The sequence below is a fragment of the Elgaria multicarinata genome, chromosome 5 (assembly GCF_023053635.1).
Source record: "Elgaria multicarinata webbii isolate HBS135686 ecotype San Diego chromosome 5, rElgMul1.1.pri, whole genome shotgun sequence".
Taxonomy (NCBI): Eukaryota; Metazoa; Chordata; class Lepidosauria; order Squamata; family Anguidae; genus Elgaria; species Elgaria multicarinata.
The window spans coordinates 139,127,163-139,147,794 of NC_086175.1; the positions used below are offsets into that span (position 1 = coordinate 139,127,163).

Sequence of the window (20,632 nt, forward strand, 5' to 3'; positions counted from 1 at the left end):
GGAGGACATTAGGTTGGGAAAGGGCTCCGCAAGATGGACCAAGCGTCTGACTCAGGAATGTTGGAGAAATTCGTTTGGGGGGGTGGAGCTCACGAGCTCCCCTTTTCTGGGACCCCCGGACTTTGGCCCATTTGCTGTGAACTGGCCTAACTCAGTCTGCATTGAGTCGGACCATTTTGTGGACTTCCGTATTTATTATTATTATTATTTGCGCAAATGGAGATTTGCACAAATCGGGGCTACAAACTGCATATAAATTGGGGCTAAAAATGTGCGCAAATAGAAACAAAAATGCAAAAGGTTCTTGGATTTTGGGGGGAAACCTGTGGCAAATGATAGTCGAGTCGGGCATGCGAGGGAAATCTATCAAGCCCAAAAAAGAAATGGATTTCCCAGTGACAGACATCCACAGATTCCATAGAAGGCAGCTTTCTATGAGCTTCATCCCATGTACCTGTTTCCCTCGAATTATCCCTACAGCGCTAAGCTGTCAGCGTTGTTGTTGTTGCTAAATCGCACCCCGGGTGGCTGCGCTCCTAAGATCCTTTGCAAAGGGTTTGAAGGGGGGAAATGTAAAAAAATCATGAAAAAAAATCAACAGATGACCTTATTTATATAGCACCATCAATGTACAATGTCAATTCAAATTTGGTATGCTTAAAGCTCTCCTTAATATCTCTTACTGTGCCAATTTTGGTGTCTTTATCTTTAAAGCTTATGCAGATGTAAGCATTTGTTTAATTTTTCTTTAATCCTGCTCCTGCGCCCCAGGGGCCACTTGGAAAACAACAAATGATACGCTCGAAAAGTAGTACCAAAATATTGCACTTCTTTTGGCTTTATAGCACAATTAAAGCAGGATGCATGGGAGTCAAAGCAGTCCTTCACAGTCAAAGCAGATTCAAAGGTGGAAAACTTCGGAGTCCTTTGCACGCAATTCGCAGTGATTGCACAGTGTAACGCTGGTGTGATAAAGCTCTGTGTCCCAGAACTCAGACCTGCTCTGAATTCTACCTCCTCTTTACCCGTGCTGATCCTTCCTTCATTCTTTTGACTCCCCCATCCAGCTGCATGGCCCCCATGCCAAAAGGAAGAACCCAAGATATTGCCCACCTGCCCAGCTGCCTTCTTAGAATCATAGACTGGTAGAGCTGGAAGGGGCCTCTAAGACCATCAAGTCCAACCCCCTGCTCAATGCAGGAATCCACCTGACGGATGGTGGTCCAGCTGCCTCTTGAAGGCCTCTAGTGGGATAGAATCCTAGAACAGGATGCTTCATCTTTTATGAGTAGTCACCCTGTTTGTTCACATTTGGTAGTCTTTCTCTTTAACAGTCCATGTACACCCCTGTGCAAAGTCGTTAAGAATAATGATAGCCAGGAGCAGGTGGTGTGGAGCCCCCGAGAGAAGGACGTGGTTGACGCTTCAGGGGCCACCAACAGGGTTGCAGTGAGCCAGAACCGGTCTGTGGCTACCTGTTGAGAATCAGGGTGTAAGAGATGGCTGTCACTAAATATCACAGCTGTCCATTTACTTGTGGGAAGAATCTCTTCTCTTTCTGAGATGGGACGCTTTTGAAATCGTTCACTACTTCAAGAAGAGCCTGAGGGGCTACATTTGCAATGCACTCAGCTTAAGGCCACGGTTAATGTTTAAAGACTCTTGGGTAAAGCTGGATCTAAAATGCAGCTTCAGGTTTTGATTTTTTTTTTTTTTACTGGCAGACTGTAACTCCCTCGCCCCGCTGTGCCCTACACACATGCATAATGCAATCTTTATAAAACTGGAAGAATAATTTGGAGGCCCCGTTCGTTTCAGCACAGGGAGCAAACTCAGATAACCAGACTGGATGGCAGAGTTGGCAAAGGACTGAAATGGAGCCAGGGTCCTTTCTGAAACAGCCTGGCTGTGTATGTAAACTCTGTCGTCCCCCCCCCCTTCAAAAAAAGCCAAACTGTGCATTACGGAACCCCCAGGTTTGCAGCTCGTGCAAAATGCAGCGGCCAGATTGATTTCAGGAACCAGAAGGTTTGACCATAAAACACCTGCTCTGGTCTGCTTGCACTGGCTGCCTGTATGTTTCTGAGCCCAATTCAAGGTGCTGGTTTTGACCTATAAAGCCTTACACGGCTTGGGACCACAATACCTGACGGAACGCCTCTCCCGGCGTGAATATACCCGATCACTATGTTCAACATCTAAGGTCCTCCTCTGGGTGCCTACTCCGAGAGAGGCTCGGAGGAGTGTGGCAATGAGGGACAGGGCCTTTTTGGTGGTGACCCCCAGACTGTGGAATGATCTCCCTGATGAAGCTTGCCTGGCACCAAGGCTGCTCTCTTTCTGGCGCCAGGTTAAGACTTTCCTCTTTGCCCAGGCATACGGCGGCACATTTTAATCACCCACATGTTTAGTTTTTTTTTACCGGTTTTTAATGCTTTATGTGTGTATGTTCTGTGTTTTAGAATTTTTAATTTTGTATACTCGTTTTTATCTTAATTTTAGAATTTCTGTAAACCGCCCAGAGAGCCCTGGCTATGGGAGCGGTATATAAGTGCAATAAATAAATAAATAAATAAATAAATAAATGTTTTCCAAAGAAGAGCTCTGTGGAATCTCACCAAAGGCCTATCTAGTCCCCTACAGTGGTCACCCATGTGCTTAATGGGAGGCCCACAAGCCCACATGAATGTAATAGACGAGGGATGTTCGTTGCTGGGAAATCCGGCCCTTTCTGGCCTGGCTGGATTTCCTCAGTGCCCTCAACTCAGCTGGCATTTGTGAGCAGAGCCATGGATTTTTCTTGAATGCCAGGGACTTTTTCCTGGTGGTTGTTGTTGTTGACAAAATTTGTGCAACTTGTAATTTGCACAGATTTGTGCAAATAGTGACCAAAATTTGCACAGATTGCTCCTGTAAATTTTCACAACTTTAAAAATATGGACAATCCGCTAGCCGGCCTGACTCACAACAAATTGTGTCAGGCAGTTGGCAGAAGGCTGAATGAAGTCTGGGGGGCGAGTTGTTGAAAGCTCACTCCACCTTCCAGACTGATTCCTCCAACATCCCTAAATAGCACCTACCTGCTATTGAGAGGCAAACTGCCTTGGAAAGGATAGAGTGTAATATATAGTCTTCATGACTAGTAGCTTGAGATGTCAGAGAAATTGGCAATGGATTCAAATGAGTGCAGATTTCTGCGAATCTAACTGGCAGATACTGCATTTCCCACACTTGCCAATCAGTTTTTCACTTTCATTTGCACTAATGCACATTAGTTAATGCAAATTAGCATGAGTGTGTATTAGAACAAAATGCTTGTAAAAACCATGCAATTGCATCATTGAGTGGATGACCAATGAAGACTCTACGACAATGAAGCCTGTTACCTAGGGAGGTTGTGGGCTCTCCCACACTAGAGGCCTGCAAGAGGCAGCTGGACAACCCTCTGTCAGGGATGCTTTAGGGTGGATTCCTGCATGGAGCAGGGGGTTGGACTCGATGGCCTTGTAGGCCCCTTCCAACTCTGCTATTCTATGATTCTATGATCTGCTGGAGCTTGTTCTTCCCCTTTGTCCTCTGATGATGAGGACTCTGGGGGAGGCAGGACAGGTATAAGGTATTTACTTACATCATTCTTTGAGTCACACGTAATTAGACTGAATCGAGGGCAGCAGCGGTTGTTATCCCAAGATAACGGATGTCACTGTTTACGTGATCTGGGCTAGGCTTGCTCATGCCCAGATAGGGCGTCCTGATCCAAACAGCCGCCCTCCTGGCCTGACGCGAGCGAGCGTGCTTCTTAGCAATCCGTACCCATCCCCAGCAGCGATGGGCACGTCGGCTGCCAGCGATGGTTTTAATCTGCCGGCTTCGCTGATCTAGCCGCGCTCCTGCGGTGACATTTTTGGAGGGCACAAGAGCACCGCATCAATCACAGCTGGGGAACAAACAAACAACCGCTCGACGCGCCGGGAAAAGGTCGGGGCGCAAGGATAGACGTAACAGAGCGCCCTCTCCAGCTGCTGGGGGAGCCCCCCCTCCTGGCCCGTGACCTCCACTTTGTGTGGGGAATATGTTCCATTTGGCATACACTCCCCTTCTCACTCTCTCTTTGATGCCTGTTAGCATTCTCACTTTCTCGCTTAAAGAGACAGCAATGGTCAGGTTTCAGGGAAGAAATCATGTTTTGCATCCTTTGTGGGTTGCGCTGGCAACATCTGTACCTTGCTTGTCTCTCAAAGGCATCCTGTTTTATCCCTCTCTTATTAGCCACCTGTCGTGTTTCTCAGAAAGCTCCTGGTTTCGATGGGAGACAAATGACGAGGCCGGCTAGGTAATCCACAAAGCTTTTATTAAGCAGCAAACACCTCTTCTACCTGAAGAGAGTCTAATCTCTTGGAAACTTCCCCCTAGGCAAAACTATGCAAACTGAGCGAGACAATTGTCCGACCAAGGAGAACAGGAAGCCCCTTCCCAAACGCCCGTAACTTCAGAGAACCTGGTGTGGAGGCAGGTTCTGGTGCAATCTCAGTTGGACCGACCCTTCCGCTCCGTGCATTTTAGCTTCCGGCGAACCCTAGCATGAGCTAGCTTGTCAGGGCGCTCTCCTCTGGAAGAAAGCTCACTTCCCACTGAGTGTGTAGGATTTGGCCTTGAGGAGATAAGCTCTGGAGAGGGCTGACTCCTAGCTGGTGAATCGCCTGTGAGAGCTTCTACCACCACCCCCAATGGTACAGGCTGGCTGGTGTCTGGCGCCACCTCCTCTAGGTCCGAATCTGAGTCTGATTGATTACCTGAAACATCTTCTCCCAAAACAGGGGCAGTAGGGTTAGCCATGACTCCACAACTGAAATGTACATGGGGAAGAGGTGAACTAGAGAGTTTTTGTCTGGTCCAGAAAGCTCTTTTGATGGGCATTGCACCTTACATTCTCAGACCAAATCCAGATCATCTGGGGGTCCTGTACAGTAGGGTCCAGCAGGGCTTGGAAATCCAAGAAACACTTAGACTGTACTAGAACAACAAGCTGAGGAACCAGTCCAGTGATGGCAGCTTTTATAGGTCCAGATGGGGCCCTGCTGGTTCAGTGTGTCAGTTGACCTCTGCTGCAGTACCTTCTATGGCCATCTGTAGGGATGGCACTGTGGAGTAGCAGAGAGCAGCCCAACAGCTCTGGGCCTGTTCAGAAGATACCTTAAATGGGGTGACCCTGTGGAAAGGAGGACCGGGCTCCTGTATCTTTAACAGTTGCATAGAAAAGGGAATTTCAGCAGGTGTCCTTTGTATGCATGCAGCACCTGGTGAAATGCCCTCAGGAGCCCTGCTCTCTTGACCAGATATAAAAGAGGGCAGGGCTCCTGCAGCTTTAACTGTTGTGACAAAGAGGGAATTTATTTATTTATTTATTTATTTATTACATTTCTATACCGCCCAATAGCCGGAGCTCTCTGGGCGGTTCACAAAAATTAAAACCATTCAAAGTATAAAACAACAGTATAAAACCATAATATAAAATACAATATAAAAGCTCAACCAGATAAAAACAGCAGCAATGCAAAATTACAAATTTAAAACACCAAGTTAAAATTTATTTATAGACTGTTAAAATGCAGAGAGAATAAAAAGGTCTTCACCTGGCGTCTAAAGGCATATAATGTAGGTGCCAAGCGAATGACACCTACTGAAATTCCCTTTTCTCTGCAACTGTTAAAGATACAGGAGCCCTGTCCTCCTTTCCACAAGGTTGCCCTACCTTAAACCCTGCTGCTTCAGGCTTTTGGTTAAGCAGTAGGGTTTAAGACATCTTGTGCGATGCGTTTTGCTAAACCTTGCTCACTCGCTAACCACAGTTGGCTCTAACCATGTTTTAAAGTGTTGTGTGCAACAGCATCGCTTGTGGTTAGCGCTAACCCCAGAGAACCACCGTTTCACTAACCACAGAGCCGGAAGGGACGTCTAAACAGCACTCTTCAAATACTTAAAAGGTTGTCACACAGAGGAGGGCCAGGATCTCTTCTCGATCTTCCCAGAGTGCAGGACACAGAATAACAGGCTCAACTTAAAGGAAGCCAGAAACAGGTGAATAAAACAGGAAAATGTGCATTGCTGCAGTCCTATGCATGTGCGCACTTGTGCAAGACCAAGTAACAATATAGAAACACTTTGTCTGAAAAGAAAATATTTCACAATCCAAAGCTGTTCAATTTTTCAGAAAAAAACCCAAAAACGCTCCTTGGAAAAAGAATGGAAAAGAACCATTCCCCCCCCTAATTTTTCATTCCCCCCCCCCCGTCACATTTCCAAGCAAGGGAGAGAAACAGAGACACACCAGGCAAGGTGCAGCTCTGGCCTTCTAACAAGACATGTAGATACAGGGGGGGAAAACACCACTGAACAAGTGAGAAGCGAGAGACAGGCTCTGGTGCTACTGAAACAGTTAAAATTCTTTAATAATTCTTGTTTGTATATAAAATGCAAACAAGGCCCTCACACAGAGGAGGGCCAGGATCTCTTCTCGATCCTCCCAGAGTGCAGGACACGGAATAACGGGCTCAAGTTACAGGAAGCCGGATTCCAGCCGGACAGCAGGAAAAACTTCCTGACTGTTAGAGCAGTACGACAATGGAATCAGTTACCTGGGGAGGTTGTGGGCTCTCCCACACTAGAGGCCTTCAAGAGGCAGCTGGACAAGCATCTGTCGGGGATGCTTTAGGGTGGATTCCTGCATTGAGCAGGGGGTTGGACTGGATGGCCTTGTAGGCCCCTTCCAACTCTGCTATTCTATGATTCTAGCAATCTGCCTCAGTGAAACAGAGGATAAGAGACTGAGGCAAACACTCCTGTAGTCCCAAGTTCAAATACCCCTGTTGCCTGCAAGGTGTGGGCAAGCGCCAGAAGGCCGAGACGTCTTCACTGAAGCCCTTGCAGTAGGCTGAGTGTCGCAGCCTCTGAGGAAAAATCGAGACTATAAAAAGCCATTTCCAGAGCGGTAGCTGTGTTGGCCTGTTGCAGCGCAAATGAGAAGTTCTTGTGCCCCCTTAAAGCCTCAAGATTTATTCTGGCAGGAGCATCTGCTGAAGTGGACTCTAGTCCATACAAGCTTTATGCCATAATCAGTGTTTTAAAGCTTTAATGTGTCACAAGGCTCCTTGTCGTTTAAAAGAGCAAACAAATAAAAGCCAGGAAGGAAGGAAGAAGTCGGTGCTGCGTTCGTTCCTTAGCATTTACAACACTGGCATTTCTGGGCTGGTATCTGTGAACCCACCTGTCGACCCCTGTTCATCTCTGAAAGATGCTAAACAGGACAGCAGGAATAATGGACTCGCAGACCTTTAAATGATCATTGGTAGACCCAGAAAAGCTGTCCCAGCATCAATCAAGCTCCCTACGGCTGAAATGCCAACAGCCTCTGATAACATCCAAGTCGCTGGAGAGCGGGGGGGAAAAACAAAACAAAAGCCCCCTGCTTTGCATGCCGAAGGCCCCAGGTTCCATCTGCAGTATCTCCAGGTTAGGGTGACCATTAGGGGTGTGCACGGGCCCCCCGCTCTGCCCCGCGGGCCGATCCAGAAATTTCCGTGCCACTCCGCCCATAGTCTGCTCCTCTTCGCCGCGGAGCTCCGGCTCCGAATCGGAGCTCCGCAGTGGAGAGGAGTGGTGCCAGGTAAGGCCCCCCTCCCTCCTCTCCCTTACCTGCAGAGACCAAGGGGGAGGGGGCCTTACCTGCGTCCGTCCGCGGTCCCTCGGCTTCTTCAATTGAGCCCATGGCTCAACCAGGAAGTCTGGGCCGCACTTAAAGAAGCTGAGGGACCGCGGACGGACGCAGGTAAGGGAGAGGAGGTGGGGTTTACCGGGCCCTGCCACTGTCGCCACATGGGCGACAGTGACAGCGGCAGGGCCCGGTAAACCCCACTTACCTTTCTGGCGGAGCTCCGGATCGAGGCGAAGGATCCGCCTTCACCTCAATCCTCTTCGCCACGCTCCGCCGGCCCCCCAATCCTCTTCACCTCCGCCTTAAGGGTAGGCGAAGCCCCCCACTCCGCTCCTGCTTCTCCGGTTCGAGGAGAAGCGGAGCACATCCCTAGTGACCATATGAAAAGGAGGACCGGGTTCCTGTATCTTTAACAGTTGTATTGAAAAGGAAATTTCAGCAGGTGTCATTTGTATATATGGGGAGCCTGGTGAAATTTCCTCTTCATCACACCAGTTAAAGCTGCAGGTGCCCTGCCCTCTTTTAAATCTGGTCACTCTAGTATAGCTCCTGCACCTTTAACTGTTGTGATGAAGAGGGAATTTCACCAGGTTCTCCATATATACAAATGACACCTGCTGAAATTTCCTTTTCAATACAACTGTTAAAGATACAGGAGCCCTGTCCTCCTTTTCATAGGGTCACCCTACTCCAGGTAGGACAGGAAAACCTCCTGCGTCCTGCCTGATACCCTGGAGAGTCGTGGCTGCCAGTCAGTGTTGACAATAATGGGGTAGATGGACCCAGGGTCTGACACTGTAAAAGACAGCTGCTTATTTTCTTGCAGAACTGAACAGGAGAAGTAGAAAAGAAATGAAACGTAATAAATACCAACTGGGTGGGTTTTGTTTTGTTTGGATTCTGCATTGGGATTCACAATTGAAAATCACTGATTTTCAGGTCCTGAACATTGAAGGTGGTGGTGGTGGTGGGAATTATTTAAGGATCTGGCGATTTCAGCTCTTAGGTTTCCTGGAGCTGTACACTTCTGGGATACTCATAGAATCATAGAATAGCAGAGTTGGAAGGGGCCTAGCAGAGTTGGAAGGGGCCTACAAGGCCATCGAGTCCAACCCCTTGCTCAATGCAGGAATCCACCCTAAAGCATCCCTGAGGGTTGTCCAGCTGCCTCTTGAAGGCCTCTAGTGTGGGAGAGCCCACCACCTCCCTAGGTAACTGGTTCCATTGTTGTACTGCTCTAACAGTCAGGAAGTTTTTCCTGATGTCCAGCTGGAATCTGGCTTCCTGTAACTTGAGTCCGTTATTCCGTGTCCTGCACTCCGGGAGGATTGAGAAGAGATCCTGGCCCTCCTCTGTGTGACAACCTTTTAAGTATTTGAAGAGTGCTCTCATGTCTCCCCTCAATCTACTCTTCTCCAGGCTAAACATGCCCAGTTCTTTCAGTCTCTCTTCATAGGGCTTTGTTTCCAGACCCCTGATCATCCTGGATGCCCTCCTCTGAACACACTCCAGCTTGTCTGCATCCTTCTTGAATTGTGGAGCCCAAAACTGGACGCAATACTCTAGAGGAGGCCTAACCAGGGCCGAATAGGGAGGAACCAGGACCGCACGTGATTTGGAAGCTATACTTCTGTTAATGCAGCCCAAAATAGCATTGGCCTTTCTTGCAGCCCTATCGCACTGTTGGCTCCTATTCAGCTTGCGATCTACAAAAATTCCAAGATCTTTCTCGTTTGTAGTATTGCTGAGCCAAGTATCCTCCATCTTGTAACTGTGCATTTGGTTTCTATTTCCTAGATGTAGAACTTGGCATTTATCCCTATTAAATTTCATCCTGTTGTTTTCAGCCCAGCACTCCAGCCTACTCACGAGGAAGGATGCTGGAGAAACCCACCTTCCTGTACTAATGTTGTTCCCCGCCTCGATCCAAAGGGAGAGGCGGGTAAGAAATTATTATTATTATTATTATTATTATTATTATTATTATTATTCAGAATCCAAGAACAAGTTTCAGTTCTTATTCTGTCTTGAGTGGGTAATCCATTAGAGCTTTAGGAAAGGTTATTTTACCCCAAAGGAAAATACTTGCAATGCCTCTGGAAGGCGGTTGCACTCAGAAGGGTAAAAACCGTCTCCCTCTCCTATAGTTCTAGAACTCGGGGTCACCCATTGCCATCCTATGCATGCTCAAACAGAAAAAAATCTCCTACAACTCCTAGCTATCTGGGAAATGCTGGGAGTTGTAGGACTATTTTTCGGTCTGAACATGCATAGGATTGCGCCTGTCAATGATTTGGGACCAAGTTTAAGGTGACCACATGAAAAGGAGGACTGGGCTCCTGTATCTTTAACAGTTGTATTGAAAGGAGAATTTCAGCAGGTGACCTTTGTATTCATGCAGCACCTGGTAAAATTCCCTTTTCATCACAACTGTTAAAAGCTGCAGGAGCGCTGTCCTTTTTTGTATCTGGCCAAGAGAGCAGGGCTTCTGAGCAGTGCTCCTGAGGGCATTTCACCATGTGCTGCATGCATACAAAGGACACCTGCTGAAATCCCCTTTTCTATGCAACTGTTAAAGCTACAGGAGCCCTGTCCTCTTTTTCATAGGGTCACCCGACTTACCTGAAGGACCACCTCCACCCATGTCAGTCTGCCTGCATTTTGAGATCAGCAACAGTGGCTATTCCCTCTTGCCTGCGTTTGAGTGCAAGTACAAGGTGCAAGGTCCGCACCTCTCGAATGGGTGGTCATCTGGTGTCAATCCAGCCACATCAATACAAGCCTTTAGGAAACCCTTGAAGACCCATCTGTTTTTGTAGCCTTTCTCTGATTGTGTTTATTGAACTAGTCATGGTGGTTTTTTAGTGGTAATTGCATGTTTTATTTGTGTACTTTCTGGGCTGGATCTGTGATGGCTACCAATCTCGATGGCTTTAAAAGGGGGTTGGATAAGTTCCTGGAGGCAAAGGCTATCAAGGGCTACTAGCCCTGATGGTTGTGTGCTATCTCCAGTATCTGAGGCAGGAAGCCTGTGTGCACCAGTTGCTGGGGAACATGGGTGGGAGGGTGCTGTTGCACCGTGTCCTGCTTTGTTAGTCCCTGGTTGACAACTGGTTGGCCCCTGTGTGAACAGAGTGCTGGACTAGATGGACCCTTGGTCTGATCCGGCCTCAGGGCTCTTCTGATGTTCTTATGTTTGTATGATGTTTGTTGTCATTGCTGGTATTTATTGACTTTACTATTTTTTGTTATTTTATCATGGCGTGAGTTTTTTTGATGTAAGCTGCTCTGAGGCGGTGGAGCTGGGGTGTGCATTTGGCCTTAAAAGCCCTCAAACAAATAAGTAATTGCTTCAAAGCACGCCCAAAAATACATCTCACAATTTCTGAAATTCACCCCCACAACGTATTAGTGAAGGGTTGGCCTGGTTTATTTAAAGCAGGGCTGGGTAACTTGTGGAAACTCCAAATGTTGTCAGACTACAACCACCATCATCCCTGGCCATAGGTCATGCTGGCTGGGGTTGATGGGAGTTGAAATCCAACTGCACCTGGTGGGTGACATATTCCTCACTTTGTAAAGGCTTGGACATGATAGCTAAATCAAGCCTCCATCTTCAGAGGCAGTGTACCTCTGACTTGGGAGGACCATCACTCCCTGCTTTGGAGACACCAGAGGCTTCCAGCTCACCATTATGGAGAACGGAAATCTCAGCTTAATGGTGCTTTGGTTCAATCTAGCATGGCTCTTCATATATATCCCACACTCGAGGCCTTCAAGAGGCAGCTGGACCACCCTCTGCCAGGGATGCTTTAGGGTGGATCCCTGCATGGAGCAGGGGGTTGGACTCAGTGGCCTTGTAGGCCCCTTCCAACTCTGCTATTCTATGATTCTGTGATTCTATATTTTAGCAGTATCCAACTGTATCATTCCGTTAGCACAACTATGATATACTCGCAGAAACTAGGTTAAGAAATATGCACAAATCAAACTAAGCTTACGTTTGCACAAGTGGTAGCACATTATGCTTGCACAACTGCTTGTGCAATGGAAAGATTCCGTGAAAGTCCGCTAACACTGTTTGGGTTTGCAAAATGACACCGTTGGTGAGATTGCTCTTTATCTCTATGAATTGATCTGTGGTGATAAAAAACAAACAAAACCATGGACAGAGATGTGGTGACGTTATTTTTTATTTATTGCATTTTTATACCGCTGTGGCGTTACACCCCACAAGTCAGTTCCCAAATATATGTCTGCAGTTTGTAAGTCTGTGGATTTTAGAATGTTGGCCTGAGTGGGCGGAGTTAGAATGTCTGGGGAGGGGGAGGAGTCATATATAAGGGGAGGACGGAGGGGATTGAGAGATCTTTTCAGGAAAGCTTTTCAGGGAGACTTGTTAGGTACTCTTAGAGCAGCCTTTCTCAACCTGGGGCGCTCCAGATGTGTTGGACTACAACTCCTGGGAGATGCAGTCCAACACATCTGGAGCGCCCCAGGTTGAGAACCACTGTCTTAGAGTCTGTAGTGCTCTCTGTGTTTATGGTACTTAAGTTCTGGGAAATGGGAGGGTCAGGGTAGAGAGTGGTGTCTTTGGAGTGTGGTGTGCACGTAGTGGAAGTATATTAATCCATACAGATAATAAAGAAAGCTCAAGAGTGATTGTGCTAGAGAAAGGAAAGCGTGTATGTGAATGAGTGGAAGGACTGGATGAAAGGTTTCAAAAAGGTTTTTAAATGTTTTATTTGAAACAAAGCCTGTGAACTTTTAAAAATAATTCTTAATTATTTTGTTTTTAACTACCACAAAAATCCCACGTGTCTGTTTGGCATTTATCATCTGAAGTTTACACATTTAGCACCCACTCTGACAATCATTCACCTCAGCAGATATAACTCACAGTGTTTTATTTTATATATTGAAATCCTTCCTCCACATAGTTTGGAGGAAGGTGGTTTTTATTCCTTGCCTCAGGCGTATCAAGCGGTGGGGCTTGGCTTGAGCAGGGAGTAGCCGCGGCCAGGCTTGGTGTTCAGAGCCTGTGTCGTGGCAACCGCCCAATAGCTGAAGCTCTCTGGGCGTTTATTTGGAAACTCTGTGAAAAATGTGTGAACAAAGGTGGCAATTTGAGGGGGAAAGACCAGCGGGGAGGCCTCCACCATTAACCACCCACCTCCACCCGTTTATCAGGATCCTGGACTGGCTGGATCTTCACTTCTGCAGGGCTGTTCCCATGTTCTCACATCCTTGCTCTTTTCTCTCCCAGGATGCCTTGCTGAGCCTGGGCTCCGTAATCGACATCTCGAGCCTCCGGGAAGTCATCAAAGATGCCATTGCTTCGGTGCTCCCCAAAGTGGTAAGTCATGGCCATTTCTTCATAGGAATGGGTGGTCTGAGGACAGGCAGTTTCCCCTTTGTTTGGGTGCGGAGGCTGAGGGTGGGAGGCCCAGTGCGATAGGTAATCATAGCCCTGACTTAGGAAAACTGAAACCGTGAAGGTTGTTTTGCTTGCCCTCAGTTTGACATCGTTGGTTAGGACATAGAAGGCCGCTTTATAGGGAGTCACGTTGTTGGTTTGCTTCCCTTGTGGGGAACCTGTGGTCCTCCGGATGTTCCAAGACTACAACTCCCATCAGCCCTGACCATTGTCCCTGCTGGTTGGGACTGATAGGAGGAGCAGAGTTTCCCTAGCCCTGGTCTACCTCATCCAGTGTTGGCTACCATGAGGGGCAGAAGCTCTTCTAGGATTCGGACAGGGAACCTCCTGTCAAGCCTTGTTCCCTGAGAGCCTTTTGGGAGGAGGCATCCAGAACTCAAACTTCCCTGAAACCAGGCACGGCCGCCTCCTCTCCACCTCCTCCCTCCTCTCCCCAATAATTGCAAATTTGGGCACAGTCCTAGGGCTGGCGCGGGCATGCGCGGACTTGTACCATGGTCTTTTCTGTCTAAACATGGGTAGGATTGTGCCTTTAAGCAACTAAGATACGTGCACTGATTAACTACTGGTGCACTTTGAGGTGCTAGTTCAGGGTGTGGAGGAACCCTGAAAAGGCAGGTTCCCTCTAATTGGGATTCGTTGAGTGGCGGCCAAAAACTCTAAGACACGGTTTCTCTCATTTTAGAAAAAAGTTTATTGCGAGCAGCCTACAGTGCTGCAAGGGGGCCAGCCCTGGAGGATCTGAAGGACTGCCCACTAGTGTCAGGCAAAGCCAGAGTAACACCCTCAGAAACAATGGCAGAACTTCCTCATCTCATTCACTAAGCATAATACAGTAATAGGTAAGCTTTTCAACCAATGATAGGCAAGGATTGATATGCATGTGCAGAGTTCTAAGGATTAGGAAAAACAAGACATGGATGGGTATTGCAATCCTGGAACATCTGTTCCTTTGCGTTTAGTACTTCTCCTGTCCTTCGCCGGGAGGCTCACAGTCTCGCTAATGTGTCAACACTTCTTGTTGGTTGAGCGATATATTTTCAGTTACAGCTTTGATGAAATTGCTGCAGAAGACTTAACTTATAATAGAAGGGGATTATAACGTTAAGTTCGTTTTTAATGGACCCCAGAATTGTTGTTTTTAAATGGATGCTGTTGTTTTTATACTGTTGTTTTTTAAAAAAAATTGTATACTTTTTAATGCTTACCATTTTTAACTGTTGTAAACCGCCCAGAGAGCTTTGGCTACGGGGCGGTATATAAATGTAATAAATAAATATATAAATAAATAAATGCACAGATAAAACAGCCCACCTACTCATTTCCTCGACAAGGGTTTGGGAGAGGCTATTTTGCTGCTGGTGTGTTTCCGTAGTCGTCATGAGAAAGGCACCATGAAAGATCACTTTCCCTCCAAACAATGAACAGCGGCTTTTGTTTATGCAGTTGTAAGTAATTATCTCACGTTTCCTTCGATATCTCAAAATGGCACTTCTGTTGAAGTCTTGGTGATAGGTATATTAGAAGTCAGATGATGAATGGAGTAGTTTATTTTGATTGATTGACAGCCCGGCTCTTCAAGCCGCAATGAAAGTGAAACGTAAGTCATGCATTTTAATACCGGCACGCCTCAAGTTGTTCGGTGCGTCTTACGGCCACGCTTCGAGGTTGAGCGGCAAAATGCTGGTCTTTGTCCATGCTGGGCCTGACACACCCTGCAAGGTTTGATGGCCCGACCGTAGAACTGACCTTTTGAGCTTTGATCCAGCAGCTCTCCGGGGAGTTTTCAGGTCCAAGGGTTCAGCTTGCTAGACCAAAACAAAACACTTCACGTAGCAGAGCCGCTCCTTTCTGAGCTAATTAGCACATTGGAGTGAGATGTGCCGCAGGCTAATGAGTTGGCCAAAGGACGCCTGGTGCGGTGAGCCCAGCCGTTGACAAGAGGCAAATGCTTCACATGCCAGCTGGCTGTGAGATGGAGACTTGACCTCCACTGAGATCAGGGATAGAGAACCTCCAGTCCAGGCACCAAATCAAGCCCCCCAGCTTTCCCAGATGTCCGTGGCCCCTTCCCCTGGCCCCACCCTCTTTGCCTTGACCACCAATTGTCCACTGAGCAGTTGGGAGTTTCCCTGCGTCTCTTAGTTACTGTCAGGAGGAGTTTCAAGCTTCAACTTGCTGGCACCTTGGGTATGTTTTTGTGGTTTTGGCTCCAAAGTTTCTGGAGATTTTCCAAAGTTGCATTTCACTCTCAGGCTGAAAGAGGTTTCCCAGACATGAGCTAGAGGGTAATGCGCACCAGCTCTTTCTCTCTTTCGAAAACGTGGCCTTGGAGAGAATTTGCGTTGTTTGGGCTGGGACTGAAGAGACTTAGGCCTTAGCTAGACCTAAGGTTTATCCCGGGGTCGTCCCTGCCTGCTCCTGGGATCTCCTCTGTGTCATTTAGATGCACAAGGATGACCCCGGGACGATCCCGGGATAAACCTTAGGTCCAGCTAGGGCCTGAGAGAAGGTGCGAAACGGTCCCCTCTGAGATGAAATGAAGTGGCACAAGAGCACCTGGGTGACAGGAAGCACGTTTTCCTACCCATGAGGGGGATGTCTGGAGTCCTGCCCTCAGTTACACAGGGATGTCGTGATGGCTACCAATCTGGAGGGCTTCAAAAGGGGCTTGGATAAATTCCTGGAGGAAAAGGCTATCAATGATTGCTAGTCCTGACGGTTGTGTGCTACGTCCAGTATCTGAGGGAGTAAGCCTGTGTGCACCAGTTGCTGGGGAACATGGGTGGGAGGGTGCTGTTGCACCATGTCCTGCTGTGTTGGTCCCTGGTCAACAGCTGCCTGGCCCCTGTGGGAACAGAGTGCTGGACTAGGTGGACCCTTGGTCTGATCCAGCCTCAGGGCACTTCTGATGTTCTTTTGTTTTTCTTCCCCTTCTTCCTGTCAGACTTGTCCCCTGAGTTTTCATGTAACAACTATGCTTGGAAATGTACTGCTATGTTTGTCTGGCCAGGACACTCTCAATTGTGGAAATTCATTACATGGCCAGCTCACCCGTGGGGTAACACACACACCCCTACTGTGGGCTACTTTAGGCAAGTTCCCTCCACACTGAACTAGGGTGACCCTATGAAAAGGAGGACAGGGCTTCTGTATCTTTAACAGTTGCATAGAAAAGGGAATTTCAGCAGGTGTCCTTTGTATATATGGGGACATCAGGAAAATCAGGAAAAACTTCCTGACTGTTAGAGCAGTATGACAATGGAAGCTGTTACCTAGGGAGGTTGTGGGCTCTCCCACACTAGAGGCCTTCAAGAGGCAGTTGGATAACCATCTGTCAGGGATGCTTTAGGGTGGATTCCTGCATTGAGCAGGGGGTTGGACTCAGCCTTATAGTCCCCTTCCAACTCTACTATTCGATGATGATGATGATGATGACGATTTCTATACCACCTCATAGCTGAAGCTCTCTTACAACAATTCATAAAAATAGTCTAAAAAATTTAACATAGAAAAGTTAAAACAATGTAAACAGCAGAAACAGTGTAAATAAACGATGGATCCACTCTAAAGCCCAGAGAGCTTCGGCTATTGGGCAGTATAGAAATGCAATAAATAAATAAATAAATAAATAAAGCAACAGACACAGATGCCTCGTCATATACCATTAAATGCCTGAGAACAGAGGCATGTCTTTATTTGGCGCTGAAAAGATACCCATCCAATGCATGCAGTAAGATTTATGACCGCCTCTGTCTATATGGCTCAGGGCTGGCAGTGCCTTTAAATTAATTAATAAATCTCATGCCTCTTTGCAACAGCTCTGAGAGGAGGGATCACAGTTCCGCCCAAATTAGGGGTGGGCAGCTGGACAACTCACAGAGATGTTCGGGCTGCCCTTTCAGGCCCAGGACTCCAGAATGATGCTGTTTTGGAATGAGAAGAACTCGGTTGTCCTTTGGCTGTTGGGGGAAAGCATTCTGATCCAGGCAGGACTTCGGCATGTAAGCTGGTCTGTTGCCAAAGAGGTTTTTAATTGTAATGCTGTTTATTTCTTCTATTGCTTTCTTTTTAATTGTGTTTTTAACGTACGTTCTTTAAAGATCTGTTTTAATTAAGATTTTGCTTGTAATTTCAGTTGGGTTGCTGGTGGCCTTCTGTGCCACCCCCAACTCCCAGGAAAAGAAGGATGTAAATTAGGGTGACCATATGAAAAGGAGGATTGGGCTCCTGTATCTTTAACAGTTATACTGAAAAGGGAATTTCAGCAGGTGTCATTTGTATGCATGTCGCACCTGGTGAAATTCCCTCTTCATCACAACAGTTAAAGCTGCAGGAGCTTTAAATCTGTGACCAGATTTAAAAGAGGGCAGGGCTCCTGCAGCTTTAACTGTTGTGATGAAGAGGAAATTTCACCAGGTTCTCTGTATATACAAATGACACCTGCTGAAATTCCCTTTTCAATACAACTGTTAAAGATACAGGAGCCCTGTCCTCCTTTTCATAGGGTCACCCTATGTAAATTAAATAAATAAGTGTGCCATCTTATGGGAATTGTAGGACTTTTTTACTGTCTAAATATGCCTAGGATTGTGCCCTAAATAGACTTGTAAGGAGTCCAGGCAAAGCATTAAAGCAGTCTCCCATTCCACGCAGCGGCTGCTTTGAGTGATCTCAATTCATGGGGCCCCCTTCACCCTGTAATGCAGTTTGCACTGTGGTTAAGCCTTCCATGGGAACAAAGCGGAAAAGAACCATGGTCCTGGGGCTACTAATCTGATTTATCCCAAAGACTCGCAATGGGTCGCAACAGGTGGGCTGTAAATCTCCAGATTACAGGGCTGGGTGGGGTTGAAACAACACATCATCAGCCTATCCCCAGCCACCAAAAGTCAGTGTGAATTTAACAAAAGTTATATAACACCCCAGTTTTGGAGAACAGCTATCAGTTCATTGCATGCAGCTTTTCCTGGTGTGTCGCAGAATCATAGAATAGTAGAGTTGGAAGGGGCCTACAAGGCCATCGAGTCCAACCCCCTGTCAAGTTTCACCTGTTGATTCCTGCCTGTGATACAGCTTTTCAAGGCGCTAGCCCTGTGAAGTTGTTTGTCTGAGCGTACAGAGGATCGTGTGGCGTGGGATTGGATCGCACCTGCTACTACTGGCCCTGCGTTTGACCTACATGTGCTCACAGTCTGATTTGCACAGGGGCCTTACGTGCGTACACCAGAATGTGCACAGTCTCCTTATGTTCCGTCTTCCCTGCCCTGGAAAAGAACAGGTGTGCACATGTAAGCCCCTGTTGTGGTGGCATGGGATGCAGCAGCCATGAACCTGACTCCACGGCCTACATCATGTTCAGCTGCATGGCCAATTGAACATCCACAGAGGGCTTTCGTCCATAAAGCAGGTAGCAAAACGGGGCTTTTGTCTATAAAAACCTAGTCTCTTACACCAGTGGCTCAGCATTTGAACTGCGTCCTGACTGTCTAAGCATAGCTGGGTGCACCAGGTTTGACTGCAAAGGCCCTGGAAAGGCCAGAATGCTGGCCTAGAGAGGCTGTAGGTTAGAGTGACCATATGTGAACCGTCCAGGGAGCTCTGGCTATTGGGCGGTATAAAAATGTAATAAATAAATAAATAAATATGGCAAGGGGGACAGGTCTCCTGTATCTTTAACAGTTGTATAGAAAAGGGAATTTCAGCAGGTGTCATTTGTAGGCATGCAGCACCTGGTGAAATGCCTCCTTCATCACAACAGTTAAAGCCCTGCCCTCTTTTGTATCAGGTCACTCTACTATAGCTCCTGCAGCTTTACCTGTTGTGGTGAAGAGAGAATTTCACCAGGTGCTGCATACATACAAATGACACCTGCTGAAATTCCCTTTTCTATACAATAATAATAACAATAATCAATTTATTTCTTACCCGCCTCTCCATTCTGATCGAGGCGGGGAACAGCAGTAAATATAAAACACATAAAACTGAATTAAAGCATAATATACATTGTTAAAACATCCTAAAATCATTTTAAAAACATCCTAAAATTCCACTGGATAGGCATGCCGGAAGAGATCAGTCTTTATAGCATTCTTGAATGCTGATAGACTGTTAAGTTGACAAGTCTCTTCTGGCAGTCCATTCCACAGTCTGGGAGCAGCGGAATGATAGAATTATAGAATAGCAGAGTTGGAAGGTACCTACAAGTCCATCAAGTCCAACCCTCTGCTCAGTGCAGGAATCCACCCTGCAGGAAGGTCCTCTGGGTAACAACTGTTAAAGATACAGGAGACCTGTCCTCCTTTCCAAATGGTCACCCTACCGTAGGTCTGATCTCGCTGCTCTAATACCCTGGAATGGGAAAGCACTTTTGTAACAGCCCTGCCTGGGTGCCATCCTTGCTCAGGCAGAAGCAGACTTTGCCTGGCTTCCCCTGAGCAAAGTCTGGTGTCCACTTGGACTGATGGGGTGGAGGGTCAAGGGGTCACCAGAGGCAAAGCAGTCCTTTGACTCCCCAGAAAAGCATAGCACAGAAAGGGGAAACTGAGGCATGCGGATGTTGAGATCATGACTGCAAAGCAGGTGGGGTGGGGTGAGGGGTGGGGGAATTATGGTTTTAATTTTTGTGAACCGCCCAGAGAGCTTCGGCTATTGGGCGGTATAAAAATGTAATAAATAAATAAATAAATCAGCACAATCATATTTATTTATTTATTTATTTATTACATTTTTATACCGCCCAATAGCTGAAGCTCTCTGGGCGGTTCACAAAAGTTAAAACCATAATAAAACAACATGTTAAAAGCACAATTACAAAATACAGTATAAAAAGCACAACCAGGATAAAACGATGCAGCAAAGTTGATATAAGATTAAAATACAGAGTTAGAACAGTAAAATTTAAATTTAAGTTAAAATTAAATGTTAAAATACTGCGAGAATAAAAAGGTCTTCAGCTGACGACAAAAGCAGAACAGTGTAGGCGCCAGGCGGACCTCTCTGGGGAGCTCATTCCAGAACCGGGGTGCCACAGCAGAGAAGGCCCTCCTTCTAGTAGCCACCTGCCTCACTTCCTTTGGCAGGGGCTCGCGGAGAAGGACCCCTGTAGATGACCTTAAGGTCAGGGCAGGTACATATGGGAGGAGGCGTTCCTTCAAATAACCTGGCCCCAAACTGTTTAGGGCTTTAAATGTCAATACCAGCACTTTGAATCGAGCCCAGACCTGGACTGGCAGCCAATGAAGTTGTAAAAGGACTGGCGTAATGTGATCTTGCCGGCCAGATCACATAATATCCTCAGAGCTGTGCAGAAAAGCTGTTGGATCCAGGAGCAGGTTCTGAGAGCATTCACAGTTTCCTCGTTTGCATGCAATAGAAGCTGGTGGCTGTGATTTCGGTGGAACTCTGAGTCCACTCCAGGTTTCAGTCAGAACCAGTCAGACCTCTAAAGGAGTGATCCAAGGTGCTGAACATATTTTGCGGAT

General features: G+C 47.0%; 1 protein-coding gene across 1 annotated transcript in view; it reads left to right on the top strand.

Annotated features, from left to right (window-relative positions):
- PDE2A (phosphodiesterase 2A) overlaps window positions 1–20,632 on the top strand; it is a 455,035-nt gene that overhangs the window by 283,503 nt on the left and 150,900 nt on the right. Inside the window, exon 3 of the mRNA XM_063127363.1 lies at window positions 12,978–13,067. Coding sequence (XP_062983433.1) covers window positions 12,978–13,067 — 90 coding nt within the window. The remainder of the gene's footprint in view (window positions 1–12,977; window positions 13,068–20,632) is intronic.